General features: G+C 37.1%; 1 protein-coding gene and 1 pseudogene across 1 annotated transcript; one reads left to right on the top strand and one right to left on the bottom strand.

The window, feature by feature from the left end:
- Window positions 1–3: 3 nt before the first annotated feature.
- Window positions 4–6,629, bottom strand: LOC117405795 (probable UDP-sugar transporter protein SLC35A5; annotated as a pseudogene).
- Window positions 6,630–7,366: 737 nt separating this feature from the next.
- LOC117405598 (ubiquitin-like-conjugating enzyme ATG3) lies at window positions 7,367–18,647 on the top strand. Its single transcript, XM_034008773.3, has 12 exons — window positions 7,367–7,607; window positions 9,093–9,134; window positions 9,471–9,520; window positions 9,849–9,919; window positions 12,386–12,493; window positions 12,760–12,809; window positions 12,994–13,078; window positions 13,898–13,932; window positions 14,280–14,435; window positions 16,191–16,318; window positions 16,697–16,765; window positions 17,423–18,647. Exons 1-12 carry the CDS (start codon window positions 7,536–7,538, stop codon window positions 17,502–17,504), a joined length of 948 nt encoding a protein of 315 aa, XP_033864664.1. The 5' UTR covers window positions 7,367–7,535; the 3' UTR covers window positions 17,505–18,647.
- Window positions 18,648–19,384: the final 737 nt, after the last annotated feature.

Raw genomic sequence — 19,384 nt, 5'->3', positions numbered from 1 at the left:
TAAAGTTACAAGCTGACACATATGGGGTAAATTTCATATTAGGAGGGCATTGCAACAGTAAAAAGGCCTGTTTCTCCTCAGGATTTTTATAATTATGTATTTATTTATTTATATATTACAACATTGTGCCAAGAAACATTAAAGTAGTTAAAAATAAGCCACAAACTGGTTTTCAAACAATGAAATGTGACCTATTTTCACCACTTATTTCAAAATTACAAATCTGTCAGATATAAAAACTGGAGAATGCCACAAGCTGTACAACACAAAGAATACTTAGCATGTTTACACTCTTCCCACAGTTTAAATGCACATTTAATTATATAAATAAAAGCCACTCAAAATGGAAATGAAGCAATGATAGCCTTATTGCGAACACGTTTAGGCAACTTTTACCAATAATGATTCGGAAAGTCTTGTTGGAAATTGCGGCTGTGTTGTATGAAATGGGTGCATGAATCAGTATTGTTACAATGTCCATTGCCTAAGCAATGTGCAGGAATGTCCTTGCCCTCTCACATCAATTCCTTTTATAACCTCTATCTTTTTATATTTCCAGCTGTATTGCTCTCATCACAGACAAGCAAAGTTCATTTGACAACATGTCTTCACAGCACCAGCACAGGTCACTGATGCTCTTAAATAGTATCTAAAAAGAATCGTCAGTGTCAGTGTCAGTGTCAGTGTTGGGCTTGGTTAGCCGCTCCAGTTCCTCTCCATCCTAAAATGAAAAGGAAAAAAAAAATGTGTATGAAAAACATAGCGTAGGTAGCCTCACATGTGATTTTAAATTGTTTAACACTTCCCTTACTGTTTTATGGCATTTACAATCCTTCTGAATGGTTCTGTTGCTCCATTTTCTCTAGATCTGCCTTTGCCTGGCTTTGAGATGTTTGACTTCTAGAGAACCCTGCCAAGACCCCACCCCACAATTTTATACAATGTACATTCCCCACAATACTTTATTCTTGACTGTCCACCCCTTGTGCTTTAATTATGTGCCATTATTTTGGGCTAGTTCTCAGTTTAATTTGCAGCTTAACTATGGAAGTTTTGTAAACATAAAACTTAATGTTAATCTAACCCCAAACCATACAAGGGTTAGAAGTGTGGAATGTTTCTTGACCTAATGTTTTCTTTCAGCCAGTAAGTAATTAGAATACTTTAATTCCAAGGTGGTAGACTAGTAGGCACAACACTTCCCTCCATACAAAGGAGACAGATCAAATGCTGCTAATGCAAAACCTTAACCTCCTTTTCATCTTGTATAGCTGTCTGCTAAACATCCACCAGCATTTGACTTTCTGTAATGCAGCTTGCATAGATACAGAAAGAAACAATAACATACAGCTATCCGACTGAAGCCGGATCTCGAAGTGAGTTTGTGAACTCGTTATATGTGAAGCACACATATTCTAGTACATTTTCATCCTTTTGGATTTCAAAATATGTTTTTGTTAGTTGTCGGACACCCTCGCATCCAAATCGTGCCAGATTAAGTTGACGATCGAACCAGACTTTACACACCAATCCGACTGCAGTGTCAGGGGACAGTACCTCTGTTTCCCGCAGACTCGATAATTCAGGGGGTGGTGTCTGGTCTGGTCATTACCTGCTTTTCTAAGAGTTTTCCTGACTGACATGAATACATTATTGCTGTTTTTTTCGCTGTCAGCAGAGATGTTAAAATTCAATTTGTTAATGTAACATTATTCAGCAGGTTTCATTCGACTTTATGGAGCAAAATTAGTTATTCTATAGGGTGATGCAAAACTTTTGGTCATAGCTGTATACTGTATATTAAAATGAAAAAATATGGGTATGGTTTATCTAAGCAATAAAAATCTTAAGTAATCCAATATGACTAAATTGTTATTGTAGCAGGATGTCTGGTAAGATCAGTGAGAACGCATAATCTGTTTCCCTAGGAAATCTGAAATGCAGCTTTGTCAACTAAAAGAAATACAGCTGCTTTGACTGGCCTAGAAGAATCAACTGAAGTGACATACTGCCCTCTGCAGCTCTCCATAATATTTTTTACTGGTGAACATGAAACCACCTAGTTTTAGCATGACATAACGCCATTAAAGTTTTAGACAATGCTTCAACAGAAACCCACAGAAGGTAATACAACTGTATCAATTTTATGGTCATAGTTTAAACTTGATCATGTTCACTCAATTATGGTGATTTAGCCTAACTGAACACAATTTTCTTTCAATGAGAAGAACTACCCGTACAACATTCATGACTCCGAACCATGTTACATCAGCGGGGTTATAAGTGAGGCAGTATGAAGTAATACATAAGCTTCAAATAATAATCACTGCATTTCCACAAATACAGCACACAAAGCTCAAAGTGGAAATGTGACACTTTCCTACTAAGTAATTGTAGAGATAGAAATACAACTGCTATTGCATAGCAGTTTCACCCATTCCAGGTTTTAGTACAATCTTGATTAGCCACAGTGTATAGGTAACAAGCTCAGGTGTGTCTTATAAAACTGGATCAAATTGCTATGAAATCAGAGTCTTATTCCCATGTTTAAACATGCTAGTTGTTAAATAATGTCTGTGGGTCCAGAAATGCTGGATCAGAATGGTCCAGAATTGCTTTTACATGAGTTTATTTTTCTATTATGATACAGTCAGCACTCACATATCCGACCCTATAAAATGTTGACTTCAGTGACAGTTAAAATCGTGTGACGTATATCTTATTATTTCATTTTGGCCCGTTCCAACCCTTGTCCATTTTTCATGGAACACAAAAAAAATACAATATCAAAAATATATATCAGTATTCAAAACTGCAGAATATAGTACTCGATAAGGCCCTAATGTCACAGTTCACTTGCAAATGAAAATACACAAAAGCAACAAAAGATCACCGATAAAAATAAGTAAATAAATAATTACATCACAGTATCCAAAACTGTTTAATGATTAACCATTACATTACCCTAGCTTGTCTTGTTCACGTTTTGGCTGCATTTTCATCAGGTGAAACTGGAGGAAGCACTGCGTAACTGCACAATAAAAGACGGACTGATTTGGCATTAGAGAGAATTATAAAAATAAAAAAAAACACGCAGGCTGTGACTGATATTCAGATAAATTGTAACATTGAAGCGATGGGCTTTGTATGGTGACGGAGTTGGAAATCGCGTGTGACGGGTACATGCATTAATTTGTTACATATATAATGGGGATTTATTTAATTCTTAATACAAGGGTGGTAAAACGTGACTGACGCGTGTATCTGGGTAACGGATATCCGAGCACTGACTGTATTATCACAGAAGATTTTATGCATTGTTTGAGCTGGGAGCACTTTGTTAATTTAACTGTAAATACTACTATTTCAAAATATAATGCAAAGTGGACATCAATGCCGCACTTTTATCTTTACACCACAATCCAGACCAGAGGGATTTATAAAAATAACCCGATTCAGTCCACAGCAGTTCTCTAAGCAATTTGTTTATAATGTAGACAATGGTCAAAGACCCTAGTGGCCCTGTGGTGAACTTGCGTCGACCTGCACACTTACCCCTCTGGACCATTCATAGATTTCACCATTGATGACCCTCAGCTTCTCTTGCTGCAGATTATACTCAGGGTCCCGAGGCTTGCTGCCGTTGTAAATTAATATAGCCATCAGCACAACAGGGGCTTGAACAAAAAAATCCAGGGGGGGCTTGAAGTCAAATATAAAGATTGAAGCTGTGGTGATGAGGTGCTGGGCTTGGGACCGGTAGTCAGAGTTTAAAACCAATGTGAAGCCATTAAAAGCCACCCCGAAGATGTATAGCTTGCTGTTCTGTATGAAGATGCTCTCCATCAGCTGGTCAACCTCTTTCAGGATCTTCTCGTTGTAGATGCTGGCCATGGAGGACACGAAGCACTGTACTATTAGGAGGACATGCTCCAGGCCCAAGCTACTGAGCTTTTTGAAGGCCTCCCTGTTCCAAGGGAAGCTTGAGAATGTCTCCCCCGCTGTGGAGTTGCTGTTCAGGGGCTTGTCTCCCAGCTGGGTGAAATGGAGGCAGTTATTGGAGGGAAGGACAAAGGGGTTTGGGGTGGAATCCATGTGCAACGACGGTGTTCTGACTCTCTCCAGTCTTGGTCGTCAGGGCCACAATGGAGAGAAAAAGGATCACAAGAGAAGCCCACTGCACCCAAGGTAAACGTCTCCTGCACAGTGGAAGTTCAGTGAAAAGGGTGGAATCTGCGTCAACACTTTGGTCATTTCATTTATTTCTATTTTCAGAACAGTATGCTTCCCTTTAAATATGCTATTTTATAATTTTTTGGGGCAACAAAGATTTTACTGCTGCAAGACAAACCAACAATCACACCTGTTTTTGATATCTTTGCCAATTCTACCAAATTATTTTATGGCTTTGTGAATTGAATTCTGTTCAGCTGGAAGACCCTGCATATGTTCTAGGGCCAACAAGGACAGCTAAGACAGCACTGAAGTTTGTAAGGTGTTTCAAAATTTCTGGAGGAATTTGTGACCTTTCCTCAAGGATTACAACCTTATTTTTATGATGGGTCTAAATCTAGAGTTTGGCAGGCAACAGGCAAGGAGAAGTAAATGGGCAGGGAGATGCAGATTTGATATATTAGAGAAGACAAATCAAAGATGAATTAATATTGCTATATTCGTTCCTCCCCTCCCCCGCAAATTACTGTCAAACCCCCCTACATCACAAATGATCGAGTTTGCTGTACTCACTTTAGCACGATCCTAAAGAGAAGGGCTGTTTGTAATGATGACAAAATTGGAAAAACAACACTGCCATAGCCTGTATTAAGAAGAGAAAATAAAGAAACAGAAACTTCGTAATTATTATACAGTGTATAACATATATGTTGCAGGCTGCTCTAACTGAGCTCTGTTGAGACCACACCCTTAAAGATTAACTTGGTATGAGTTTTAAATATTACAGTTATCTAAACCACTGGTTTACAACCTTTTCATTTCAAGTACCAGTGTTTCCAGCAGGGACCACCTGGTGTACCAGTAACTATGTGCAATCTTAAACTGCTGTTGTAAAACTGAGACCTACCCCATTACAAACAGGTTTGTGTCTGTACTCGCTTGTTTGTTGCCTCGTTCTGCTGAATGGTTAATCTATTCATGAACTCTGTATGTTTATATTTCTAATATTTTGCAAGTGTTGTGTATGGAATTGGTGACCGCACCTTGTGTACAGTTGTACAGTAATATGGAGACAACATGCTGCAGCTGCCATGCTCAGTGTTAGTGACATCCTGATCTGACAGCATGTAACACAGACAGCTCTTATGATTTACTTACTGTTTATTCTTCAGTAAAAACAAGTTTAAATTGCAGTGTTTGTTCTGCTATATTTACAATATTATATACACCACAGCAAGCACATTGTCATATATTTTCATTAGCACAATCGTAATCATCATCACTATACAAAAGATTAGTTTCAAACCCTCCGCACAGACATTGACAGAGGCAGGTAGGTAGTCATATTTATTTTCTGTATAATAAAGAGAAACACACAAGCTGCTAAAATACCAACATGTTCATATTAAGCCTAAAGGTGATAGTAATTTATAGAGCATGTAAACGGCTATTTATTCTTACAATGCTTTAAAGCTTAGTAAGGAGCAACCTTTTCTGGCAGTTGCTTAAGCAACTAGCTTATTTTGATAGGCTCTATTTCTTAGCAAGTTAAACGTAATTGATCAAATGAAGACTCTACAAATACAGTAATTGCTTGAAAAGTTGCCTGGTGTTTGATGGGCTTTAGGCCCAAAGGGTCCCAGCTAATCAGCTGCTCGAATAGTGGAGCATTACAGTAGTTTGTCAACACAGTGCTCTAATGAAAACCCTTTTAGCAATTAGTTGCTAACTATACAAGTAAGTGCCACTAGCAATGTTTCAAGTAGTACCTAGATTCAGGCTCACCACAGGTCTTTCAACAAATACTGTAAACAAAAACGTAACAAAATGTAAGTTACTCTCTTGAAGAACTAGTCAGGCAACCTTTATATTTGCATTGTGTTGCTGCGAGACCAGTAAAATATCGGCTAACAACCAAAAACAAAAAAAAAGCTTGTGCATTATTTTATTTGCAATATTTTACTATGAGATGCCCCTGCCCCAGAAATGAGGAAGGATTTTAAGTAGGACTGCAAGAAAAGTTGTTTACCTGCATTAGCAGAAAACTTGACCAGGAGAATGCAGCTGGTGCCCAGTCACAAACCCAGCCACTAAGAGTAACGTGTATACAGAGGAGTGCAAGCAAAGCCTGCAGCGCTGGCAACACCGACAGGCCATGGCACATCACGAAGGTGACACCCTGAAGCTGACACCCTGGGATCCTTCAAGAAGCTGCTTGATGAGATTCTGGGATCAATAAGCTACTAAAAACCAAACGAGCAAGATGGGCTGAATGGCCTCCTCTCGTTTGTAAACTTTCTTATGTTCTTACGTTCTTAATTCATAAGCTAGTTCACTAGATACTCATCGATGCAAAAACATTTTAATTCATTTACAAAACTAAATGTACCTGTCCATCTGTTTTTTTTATCGTCTAACAACACATCACAACTCCAGTCACTTCTGTACCCCGTGCATCACTAAAGCGCATGTGCAGAATCAATCGATTTAATAAAAAGAGCCGCCCTCTTAAAGAGAACGTTACCATTTAAAAAAAAAAAAAAAAAAAATCTATACTCTGAAGTCGAGTATAAACTTTAAAAAAAAAAAAAAAAAAAAATGAAATTTAGAATTTTACCGTATTTTGGATTTATTAAGTATATGACTGGCCTGAACACAGCGAGAAAGTAGCTTATTTCAGTTTTCTTTAACATTGTTTTCTTTGGACTTACTTTTTATTTTGTTTGAAATGTAACACTACATTAAATAATAATAATAATAATAATAATAATAATAATAATAATAATAATAATAATAATAATAATAAATAAATAAATAAATAAATCTGTGCCGTCCAAAACAAAACCATTTCTTTTAGAACTGACTTAAAATATATCGTATAGGAAACTGTCGGTTTTGGACGGCACAGTGCACGGGATTTTGGATTGATACAGACGGAATCTGAAGACAGCTGAACGCATGTCAAGAATGGAACGACATGTTGAGTGGACAGATATGAACGTACACAAGGAAGACATTCTAGCAACTACAATTCTTATTGCAATAGCCTAGATTCCCAATTCTGACTCTTTGTAGTAATACGCACATTAGGTTTTGCAACATTCCAGTAATTTCTAACCCTGCAAAATATTCCAACCCGATCTACTGTGCATCCCGAGTTGCTTTTGCAGCTTCTGGTGCGCCTGCTCTAAATTGAGGAAGTGCATATCAGGTGACGGGGTCATGTGATCCAGTGGTGCTGTAAGCAGTAAACAGCTTTAGTTTGTAGGAAAGTAATACATTATACAGAAATTTGAGCTCGTCTCGAAGAAACGTGTGTGTGCGCGAGTGTTCGCTGGGAAAGGCACCGAGAAGAAGTCAACATGCAAAACGTCATCAATTCGGTCAAAGGGACAGCGCTAGGCGTGGCTGAGTTCCTGACGCCAGTACTGAAGGTAAATGGCAGTAGTCGGAGTGCAGGCAAAGAAGGATGTGGTGCAAACGGGCTGCTACTGACACTGTGTCCGCTTTACACAATCTGAAACACGTTTGTGATTCATAAAACGTAGTGTGTTTTGTTTTGTTTTTGTATTGTTGTGTTAAATGTTTTGCTACAGCGTGACGGTAGAATTCTCAGTAGTGAAATACATTCAACTTGAGTAGGGCTTTATTTGTTGTAAGTCCTGTACATCAGCATTTTGAGTTCTGATACGGTACTGTGTTTCTCTAATGACAAAAGCATGCTATTAATGTAACAACGTAACATTTAAAGGTGTCAGCACAACAATACATTATAAAGTAAATAAATAAATAAATACACAAACTACTTGTTATAGTATTTCCTAATCATTAAAAAAACACCTTTTTTTTCAATAGAAATAACTCGCTAACACTGGCATAAGAATACTAGACAGATAACCTCATAAAGACGATGGCTAATTTACTGTAGCATAGACTGACAGGATTTATTACACCAATAATATGGGGCACATGTTTATCTATGAAGTTGTTTCCATTACCAGTTTGAGATTAACTCGAAGAGAAAATAATGTGCTACATCGGCGTTACTTTTTGTTCAACAAACAAACCTATATTATTAAAATACTGCTGCTAAATTAAGTTTTCAGAGAAGCCTGGATTAACTTGTCACCCAAGGGGAAGTTTAATTCATGGTAGATAAAAGGAGGTTGAGGTGACCGTTAATAAAGGTTTAAACTTTGGTGTTAATAGTGTTTTTTTTAAGTTTTAATCTAATACCAATACACCAAATATAAATGTATTATGCTTTTTTTCCATTTCAATTCAGAGAATCCAATGTGTTAGGGAATGGGTATGTTTTGAAACTGATAGTGCACAACCACTGTATAAGTGGAGTGTACTGGGTATATGTTTGTACCTGGAACATCCCTACTTACACATGGTAAATGTTTGTTAAGTGCTTTGAACAAATTCAAACATGCTCCATTTGAAATGGGAGGTATTGTGGAAACTTTCAAAACATTGGGGCCACACCAGCGCTGGCAGGTGTCTTCCAAGCACTTGTGTTGTTGCAGAATTAGTTACATTTGCAATCAGGTTCCAACCTGCATTACCCTATCATAGCCTACTGCAAGCTGTTAAAATGATTGTTTTTACAGTGAAAGAAAATGACACCTGAATGTCTTGTGTTTAGTCACTTAATGCAAACAATAGGCATATTTGCCAAGGATCAGGTTTCAGAGCAGACAGCGTTGTACTTACAGAACCTAGTCTGAGCAAGGATTAAAGGCTTAAAACAATATTTTCTCTGCATCAAAAAACAGGGACTTGCAGAGTCGTTTCACTCATGATCTGACCTGATTTAAAATTGTAGTTTGTTATGTTTGTGTCAGCCTGATAACTTCACTTTTTTTTTTAAATCGCAAAATATTCTGACAATTTTATCATTTTTTCCCCCTTAGGAATCAAAATTCAAAGAAACTGGAGTGATCACCCCAGAAGAGGTAAGTCCATGCCAGCTACAATGATAACGTGTTTACTTCTTTTTAATCTTCACCTGCTTCTGGAAATATCTTAAACAGTCATAATTGACAACATTTAAGGAATCCTTACAATTTCTAAAAGCTATTGTACTAGGCAGGATCGAATGATATTCAGTGACTATTAAAAGCTGGTTATCTATTGAATTCTGCTGTATTATTGCTGAAAATGCTGTTAAGGGTAAAATAAGCTATGAATTTTATCTGAAACACCTGATCCTGTAGACTTGTACATGGTAGGTATACTAAACGCCTTGTCTCATGAGAGTTAAGCGTATTTTATAATTTCCTTCCTTTCAGTTTGTGGCTGCCGGAGATCATCTGGTCCATCACTGTCCAACTTGGCAATGGTGAGTCTCTAAACTCAAAGAAAAGGGAAGCGAAACAAAGAAAGGGGAATCAAATAGTTTTGAAATCTGAATGGCCGTAAGTTCATTCATGAGAGACTGTTGCAGTCTGTGACTAGACACCCTGTCAAATAACTGGAACTGAACAAACTGAGCAAAATATATATTTTTTAAAGAAACAGAATGATAGCCATCAGGATAGGAGAGGAAAAGACTAAAAAGTCTCATCACTATTACATCTTTGTTCTGTGTACACATGAAGGTTTAGATTGGGTATTATTCCCAGAAATCGTTCAGTAGTTAATTAATTTGTGATGTATTTTTATTTTAGGGCCTCTGGGGAAGAGGCAAAGGTAAAGCCGTATTTACCAAAGGACAAGCAATTCTTGTTGACCCGCCATGGTAAGAATAATATCATCTGCAGTAATAGGATTGCTCTGTAACTTGTGTTCTTTCAGGAAGTAATATAGCTTTCTGCAACAAGCTTCTTCTTTTTCATTTTTCCCATGCATTCCTAATTCAGTATGCATATTTCAGTAAGTAATGAACTAATACAAATGAGAGTGACTTCGCCATGGCATTGCTTCTTTCCATCAACACTCGCATGGGGAAAGCAACACAGGTCTTTTGATCAGCAGTTTCACTTGTGCTGCTGCTGCTGCTCCTCCAGGGCTCATGCTAACTCTGACTGCTTTGGCAGGGCAACTTCTCGAACTATGTAGAGTTCACACAAACTGTTTTCAAATTTCTAAAACGTTTAAAGGGTACAGCAGCACTACATGAAAGATGAACATCTGCATAATGCCACACTGCTATGTCCAAAATCACTGTTCTCGAGCCTCTCTTCTGAGCCAAAAAACATGCCTTCCGCATGTACCCTCACATGTACTCTGAAGCGTACCTCCATGTGGAAACACACTAGTCAGTGTGAGAAACATGGTCCGCCTGATTCTCCATAAGGAAGGAACTTGTACGTGCTTTCGTTTTGTGTAGTAGACATCTTTCACACTGCACATGTTTCCTTCGCATGTTGTATTTTGATTTATTTATTATGATTAATGTTGCTGAGGAAAATTAACTGTTATTGACACAACTTTGATGTTTAACAACGAAAGCGCACATGCTGCATAATTTACTCCACAGCGTACGGTTCCATTATAATCACGTTTGTGGTTCCAGTTCAGCCTATATATCCCCGCAGCTTGTGGCAGTGGAGCGGTATGTTTTTCTTTCTGTTTGTAGATTTTTGCTTGCCATCGTAACTGTGTCTGTTTGGCTGTTTTTGTTATTTCTTTGTACCCCAAGGTGTCTGATAACAAAAGCACCCAAACAGACACAGTTACAATGCCAAGCAGTGTTGCCAAGTCTCATGAGAAAAAAAAAAAAGCGGCACTGCCTTTCAAAACAAGCCCAACCCATTTCAGAGGGAGGGGAGTGGGGGTCTTTATAACATTTCTTTAATTAGTAGTTCTAGGTTTTTTTTTTTTTTTTAGTAGTAGTTTTAGTTTTTCTTAGTTGAACTGGCGGTGATAGGATGATTCTAAAATTCTGATGACGTGCATATACTTTGACACCAGTCAATCACGCAACCCGCAACTCTCAAAAAATGAAAGCGACGTTTTAATGATTTATTATAAGCGGACTTGGCAACTGTGATGGCAAGCAAAAATCTACAAACGGAAAGAAAAACATACCGTTCCACTGCCATATCAGATTGTTCAGAAATTGATAGGGAGATGGAATTTGTGGCCGAATTTGACTTTCCCACTCAACGGTGTGTAGGTGATTGTGCATGTTGTGTCAGGAAATGCAAATGAAAACCAAATACGAAGGATGAAAAAATGCAATATTTATTTTTTAGGTTGGATCATCCTCAAAGACCTCATTTTCGAAAGGAAATACATCGTTTCCGAATCTCATTTGCTAGTTTATTTGATACGTGTCCATTCTACAAACATTCTGAATCAGCTGGAGCTATATCTAAGACTTTGGGGAAGTATGTTGAAATAACACAGTGCTGCTATAATTGTGGGTGGGTCCCTTCATTAGTTGGAAATGAGAACAACTTCGTCTTGGTATTCTGTTACACAGCACAGACTTTTTAAATTTTTTTTATTGAATGCAACATTAATCATAATAATACATCAAAATACAACATTCAGAACGTTCAGAGTACATGTGAGGGTACATGCGGAAGTCATGTTTTTTGGCAGAGAAGAGATGCTTGAGAACAGTGATTTTGGACATAGCAGATAAGTGTGGCATTATGCAGATGTTTGGGCGCATACAGATTATTATACAATAACCAAATACATTCGGAACATCAAGGTGGGATAGTTTATGTTTTATCTTTCATGTAGTGCTGATGTACCCTTTAATAAAAAAATTGTAATCGAAGGGGATATTAAAAGTATGTTTAAACTTTAATTTTCATGGAATTAGTGAGTGACGAATACACTGTTTGAAAGCTCTCGTTTATACTCGGTATACTTGTTTTATTTTGCAGTATACATGAGAGTTCACCAGCAGTGTTGTGAAGCACCCTTCCATGATCCCTTCCTTTAGTCTTAAATTAAAAGCTCTTTGTTGTTCAGTCACTAATAAGATGAAAATTAAAGTTTAAAACATCTTTTGTGTGAAACTGACAATACTATAGCAGTCACTGTATATTACACACCAATGCAATGGGTTCAGATACGATAGTAAGTCAAATTAAAATGGTTTATTATAACAATCCAGGTCACAGATGAAGCCACACAATAACATGTGGTGCCTCTGACAGTGCTGCTATTAAAACTCATTGCGCTCTCTCTCTCTCTCTCTCTCTCTCTCTCTCTCTCTCTCTCTCTCTCTCTCTCTCTCTCGCAGTGCCATGCTACAAACGGTGTAAACAGATGGAGTATTCGGATGAGCAAGAGGCCATCATAGAAGAAGATGATGGAGACGGAGGTTGGGTGGACACATATCACAATTCAGGTGAGATGCTTAGCTTTTCATATTATTATTATTATTATTATTATTATTATTATTATTATTATTATTATTATTATTATTATTATTGATTTAGGACTGAGTATACTGCTTTCTAAACTATTGTTTAAAAGTTATGTTTAAGAAGTAAATATCAAAATGATTTGTAAAAACCTGGTTAACCTGATTACAGCTGTTATTTTTTCGTGATGAGGTGTTTTTCTACTAAATAAAGTTATAGATCTTATTTTTTCTTTAAACCCCCTCCCCAGGGGTAACAGGGGTGATGGAAGCAGTTCAAGAGCTCACATTGGACAGTAAGGTAAGTGGCTAGCTAGATTTGTAAATGCTTAAATATCGAGAGAAAGTGAAGTGAAATGCTTTTCCTGTAACAACTTGAATGTGTGGATCTGTGGTTCATTAAAGCAAAGATTAAACCTGTTTTCAATTTGAAAGCCTGCCTGTTTGTCGACCGTCTCATTTAGTGAAGTTGTTTATTTTAAAAGGACAATATGAATCTCAACACTCGCTCGGTAGCATGTGCAGAGGAGGATGAGGATGATGAAGAGGGAGAAGCTGCTGACATGGAAGGTGTGTGTGAGTGCGAGACAGGCACTGAGTGCTTGTATCTTTGTTTGTGTATACATGGGATTATTTATTATGTTTTGTTGTACAGTGATTGTTAGCTTACTCCCATGAATTTTCTTACAGTAGCTAAGTGCCACAGCGTGTTAACCTCTCACAGTGTAAAGTGCAGACCATACACTTTAACAAGTGTCTTTACAGGTCTTCACAACTGTTTTCTACGATTCTTTCCAACAATTTCCAGTGCCAAAGTGGTCCAGTGAAAATTAAAAGTTTCACTGCCACATTGTTATGCCCCAGGGATACTTAGTTCGTGTTCAGTTATTTCTCTTATGTATTAAATCATATGCTTGAGTCTGTTCCTTTTTTTCAGTTCCACATATTGCTTCAAGCAGTTCCTTGTTTGTTTGTGACTCAATATCAGGAGCTTATTTAACAGTTTCTTGGTCCCCCTTTGTTGCTTTTGCCCACTAGGTATCCATACTTGTTAAATGTATACCCTAGGCTTTGATGGCCACATGTTCATGAGTAGCAAGTCTTTCTTGCCTTTCATAACCAATTGTTTATGGCCATGGTACCAAATAATCATGCACAGAACATACATCCAGTCAATGCAACTGTTGTAACTTCTGCCCCCTGGTGGCTAAGGACCAATGTGCATGGTAAGTGCCCATGTTGACCAATCACCGAGACTGGTAAGCTGGTCATTATTAAAGGCTATCGTTTGCCTTAAAATGTAAATTATAAGTTTAGATTGTATTGAGTGATGGAATTGATATTTAATAAATAACTTCATGATAATAAGATTATATTATTCTTTTGCAGAATATGAAGAAAGTGGGCTGTTGGAAACAGACGAGGTAAGCGGAATGATGTTGCCTGTGTTGATCAGGTGGAAATACTGTTTGAGTCAGTAGCACAATAAAAGCTTGATTACTCTCACTCACTTTCTGCGTGAATAGTGCTCACGTGGGTTCTTTTAGACAGCATACAAAACAATTCTAAGGGTTAGGTGGTGTCCCTTTACCTGCAGGATAAACGGACCACATAAATGAAAGTAAAAACAAAGTCTGTAAAACATAAAGAACATGAAAACAGTAAGGGGCTTTAAAACTGTTGTTGAGACAAGTATCTTTAGCGTTTCTGTTCTTAAAATACCAACACATTACTGTTGTTGAGGACTGATTGTTCGTGGTTTTCTCAATAGGCAACGCTGGACACCAGTAAAGTGGTAGAAGCTAGCAAACCCAGAGCCGACGCTGGAGGGGAAGATGCCATTCTGCAGACTCGAACCTATGACCTTTATATCAACTATGACAAGTATTACCAGACTCCACGACTCTGGCTCTTTGGATATGACGAGGTAACTATTCTAGTGTGTTTAAAGTAATGGTATTAGATGCTGAATAATAGTGTTCCTAAATAACTGTATGTGGTGGGGTGCCGTGCCCCTGTGCATATTTTGTATTTTATGTTGTATGTGGGATGTTTTATATGTATGTGTGTAGTGGTGCACGAAGTGTGGGTTATGTAGCACAAGTGAATTAAAATGTATATTTGTATTTAGGCACAGGGCTTGCACAGTCACTTCACATGCAGATTAAAGTGGGTATTTGTATGTGGGCACGGGGAGTCAAAGTAGTTCACGTGCAGACTGTGCCGAGATTCAATTGAATGATTGATTAGCAATCGAGTCTTGTTCAGAGTGGAGAGAGAGTCAGGAGGTAAAAACAATAAATGTAATAACAATTGCTACTCATGCTGAAACAGCTCAGCACGGTACTTGTTTGTGTCATTGTTTTGGGTATGTCTGTTTGTTTTGGACAAAGTGCCATTTTATTTTGCAAAGTGTTTTGTTCAATCTTTTTATTTATTAATAAAACTGCTTCAACCGCATTCATTACCACAGTCCTGAGTTACTTCTTCCTGATCTAACGTCAGCACAAGCCATCGTGTCACACTGAGAGAGAGATTGAGAGACTGTTTTCTTAGTTATCATGGATGCACAGGAATTATTGATCTTCAATCATTGTATTAAGTTGTAAAAAAGTATAATATTAACTATCTCTATAACACGTCATAGCGCAAAACATCTGTATGTTTACATCGTATATAAAGGTGAACCAAAGTGCTCTTACAATACTGGAATGCAGATTTAGATTTACGGTGAAAAAAGTGAAGGGATCCCAGTAACAGACCTGAGTTTATGTAGTCAGGGCCGCTTTATCGAGACGCCTCGGGAGATGTAAAAGTATCCTCAATAAGTGCTGTCTCAATTAAACGAGAGGCATTTGAAAGGCCCTTACTCACACTTGTGTTCATAATTTGTGACATGCACAAGAGAGAAGTATTGTTTACTGTTTTTTTTATTTCTAAATGAAAAGAAAAACTAATGTAATCACATCATATTATGAATATTTTTTTTTATTCCTAAACAAAATGAATCACTGTTTTTTTATTTCTAAATTAAATGAAAAAGAATGAAATCACATCTTATCACAAGGAGAGACACAGCTTTCTTTGCCAGAGCAGCCTGAGAAACCAAAGGAGACCACCTCCTTCAAGAGTTCAACCTAGTTTACGCAAGTCACAGCGTAATCACTTATTCGCTGCGCTACGCAAACCTGTCTTGCTCTGAAAAGCAATCTCCATTCATCATTTGAAAATACTGTTTCCCAATTAAACTAAGTGACATCACAATTAAACTACATAAAGAGCACTGGGAAGAACCGTTTTCCAAAGTCCTGTCCAATTTAAGCAGATATCCTGATTAAGTGGCGCCGACTGTATATGACAAAAGATAACTAGTCATTCATAACTTTGAACACTCAAAGGCGAATCTTAAGGTAAAAGTAGACAAATGTTTCTTTCACCAGGGAATAGCTACATTTTCTTCCCCTTGGAAAAACAAATCCCCCTCTTTCCTAGCTGTTTTTGTTTGGAAACAATCATCCGTGAAAGGTCCCTCAGAATGCCTTGTTCAATTAAAGCAGCCCAGAGGAATGTAGCAATTTCCTCAGATTCCACATACCTGCTCTGTATGCAGTAACACACATGCACTTGTAGATGGCGCTCTTCATTGTCTCTAACGAAGTGTTGGGTATTTTATTTCTTTCAGGATCGACAGCCGCTGACAGTGGATCAGATGTATGAAGACATTAGCCAGGACCATGTCAAGAAAACAGTGACAATTGAGAACCACCCTCATCTCCCCCCACCAGCCATGTGTTCAGTACACCCCTGCAGGTACTTCCTGCAGGAAAAAACACTGTCTTTTTTTACAGTACCGTATTCATAATAATAATTAAAAAAAAACTCACAGTAAATCTGCTTGAAGAACAATTTTGTCTGCCATTAAACTGTTTCAAATACACCATTTTTTTTTAAACTACAGAGTTTAATAGTTTTGTTGTTAAATTTGGCATCAGAACTTTGGAATCAGCAACTAGTGTTCTACAGGCACGGATAATGCCAGTGCCATTCTCAGAATGAGACTTTCATTTTTATACTAAAGATTATTGTAAACACCACACAGTTAAGGGGATATGAAGGGTGAATAAATAAATAAAATGTCATTTGAAGCTACTTGCCATTTAAGTAATCTATTTATTTATTTTTTTTCAGACATGCAGAAGTAATGAAAAAAATCATTGAGACAGTAGCAGAAGGAGGAGGAGAGCTTGGGGTTCATATGTATCCTTGTTTTAGATTTAAATGAACCAGAACACAGGATGAAAACACACTTTAGGGTTAATTTAACTTTCTTACTACTAGATTCTTTGGCTGTTTTCTACCAAAGAAGAACAAAGCACAGACAGAATCTATAATTCTTGTCGCTTCCATTCTGGTGTGGCAGTGCTTTTATATATCAATGAAATGTAATGTGTTATTTTTAACTTTATTTTCATGGCTGAGTAATTTTCATTTTATTTAAATTTTTTTTTTCCTGAATCTTATTTTGGAATCTGTCTTGCATTCATTCAAACCCAACGGAAGAATGACGCGATGAATAGAACTGTTCCAAATTACGCTGTGTTGCCAAGGAGCTTGATCTTAGGAAAGTAGTTATCAGAATTAATTTAGCTTTAAAAACACTTTCCTGTCCATACATTGTACGTTATAAACAGAATACATTGATATTCTGTGGTTAATTTGCTCATGAGGTTGGCTATAAACAACCTATTCACATGTTATACTGTATTCCATGAACGTTACTCCTCTATCTCTAAATCTGAAGTTACCATTTATTTATTTATTTATTTATTTATTTATTTATTTTTAAATGCCAGATGTCTTCAATGGAAACCTTTGGGAATAATGCTTCTTTTTTTCTTAACTCAAGATTACCAGGTACCTTCTCATTTTCTTGAAATTTGTGCAAGCTGTCATTCCAACTATAGAATATGACTACACAAGACACTTCACCATGTAAACCTGTCTGACTCCACGGACAACCCTGCAAAACTTTCTGTCTCGGACATGGAATTGTTTGGGATTTTCATGGCTGGTGCTCCTGACGGTCACAGCAGCTGGCTGGATTTGACTCCCATGTGTTGTTAGGAATCTTTGCGAAACACTGCATAGTGTTTGATTTCAGATGCAATACTACAGTTTCTACACAGCTGTATGTGCATTACTATCTCTGCCTTCAGAAACAATAATAACACATTGCCATTCTGGGGATCACCTTCTTTGGTGCCCAATGTAGAATACACTTCCTTCACTGTGTACCTACTCCCACACACCAATATACATATACAAATACAATACTTGCATTTAGTGAACTTTAGCAATGCACAAACCTAGACAGAATTGTAAAAGGAACCACAACATAAAATTAACTCCTAACAATACTTTTTTGTTTGTTTAGTTTTTTTTTTTAATCGGCCTTATTAAAGATTTACTAAGTAAACAGTTATCTTTTTTTTTTAAACCTCTTTTCTGTAATCGTGAGGTCATTTATCAGTAAACAAAAGCATATGAGCACATAGATGTGTATCACTTATCTAAACAGTTCAGGACTGTATAGTTTGTTTGAATTTGGAAACATTTACCCAGGAGAACCCCAGTTTATTTGCATTTCAGTCTTCAGGGCACATCGTTTCATACAGATTATCAAGCTCCCCGGTGTTAAGCACCTGTATCATTTGTCAAATAAGGGATGATTTGATTTACCACGAAAGCCATAATGCAAAGAGAAAACCTAGAAGCAAAAGCAAGGATGCTATTCAACTCTTTAAAAGGGAAAAGCTGTTCAAGGAGCAGTAGGGCTCTGTAGGCCAAGCCCCCCCCAAAACAACAAAGCACTTTTTGATCCAAAGTCACAGGTCACTGCAGTCGCACTTGCAGGATTACATTGAAAAACACCTGATCCGCCAATCTTCCAGTGTCTTGGGCACTTTTAACACCTCCTTCATGTGCTTTTTGTTTAGGTTTTTATTTTTTGTTTAATGATATACACATTGGTGGCCCTAAATACAGCTGCCCTTTCTCTCTCTGTTTATCCTGATGGGAATTTTCTGCCCAGCCATGTTCTATTAACCTTTGATTAAATATAATAAAAAATAAAAAAAGAGTGTGATGGAGCTGGTGTACACATTTCAGGGTATCATCAGGAAACAGACTGCTTTTCAAACATTTATCGGTTAATCTTATAATCTTTACCGGTATATCATCAAAGAATGTATTTATTAAATTGTCAATTAACAAAATAATCATTACTGTCAAAGAATATATTTATTTCTGCATACACATATTCCATTAACAAAATAATCATTAATCAGCTTACAGTAATGCACAGTTGAGCAATTTAAACTAGTTCAGCATGGTACTGAACAATAGTGCGATCCACTTCTGTAGAACAACCAACATTCTGGTAAATTTGCATATAAAACACTTCACAATGGTGCTGAACGATATTGTACTCCAAATACACAGTAGTTTGATGAAGAATAACATTCTGTTAACATGCATATAAGCAACTCAACTCACACGTTTACAGTATTACAGTATTTACAAGTTTATTTTTTTAGTTAAATGTCCTTATGAAAAAATTGCAGCGAATGAATCAATTTTACAGTATACAGTACTGTATAAACTCGGTACAACTCGTATAGTTCGATTGAAAAAACAAAACAATCCAACAGCAAACTGGACAAACTGTTGACTATACTTTTAGGTATTGGCTTGTACTGTCTAATTTGACAGCTTAAATAGCAAAAGTCAACAAATGTACATTAAACAGAATTAACTCTGAACAATAACAAACAACTTACAGTTTCACAGAGAAATCAAACATTGTCGACTGTTTCG

Source organism: Acipenser ruthenus, chromosome 9 (assembly GCF_902713425.1).
Source record: "Acipenser ruthenus chromosome 9, fAciRut3.2 maternal haplotype, whole genome shotgun sequence".
Taxonomy (NCBI): Eukaryota; Metazoa; Chordata; class Actinopteri; order Acipenseriformes; family Acipenseridae; genus Acipenser; species Acipenser ruthenus.
This window is presented reverse-complemented; position numbering and strand designations above follow the sequence as displayed.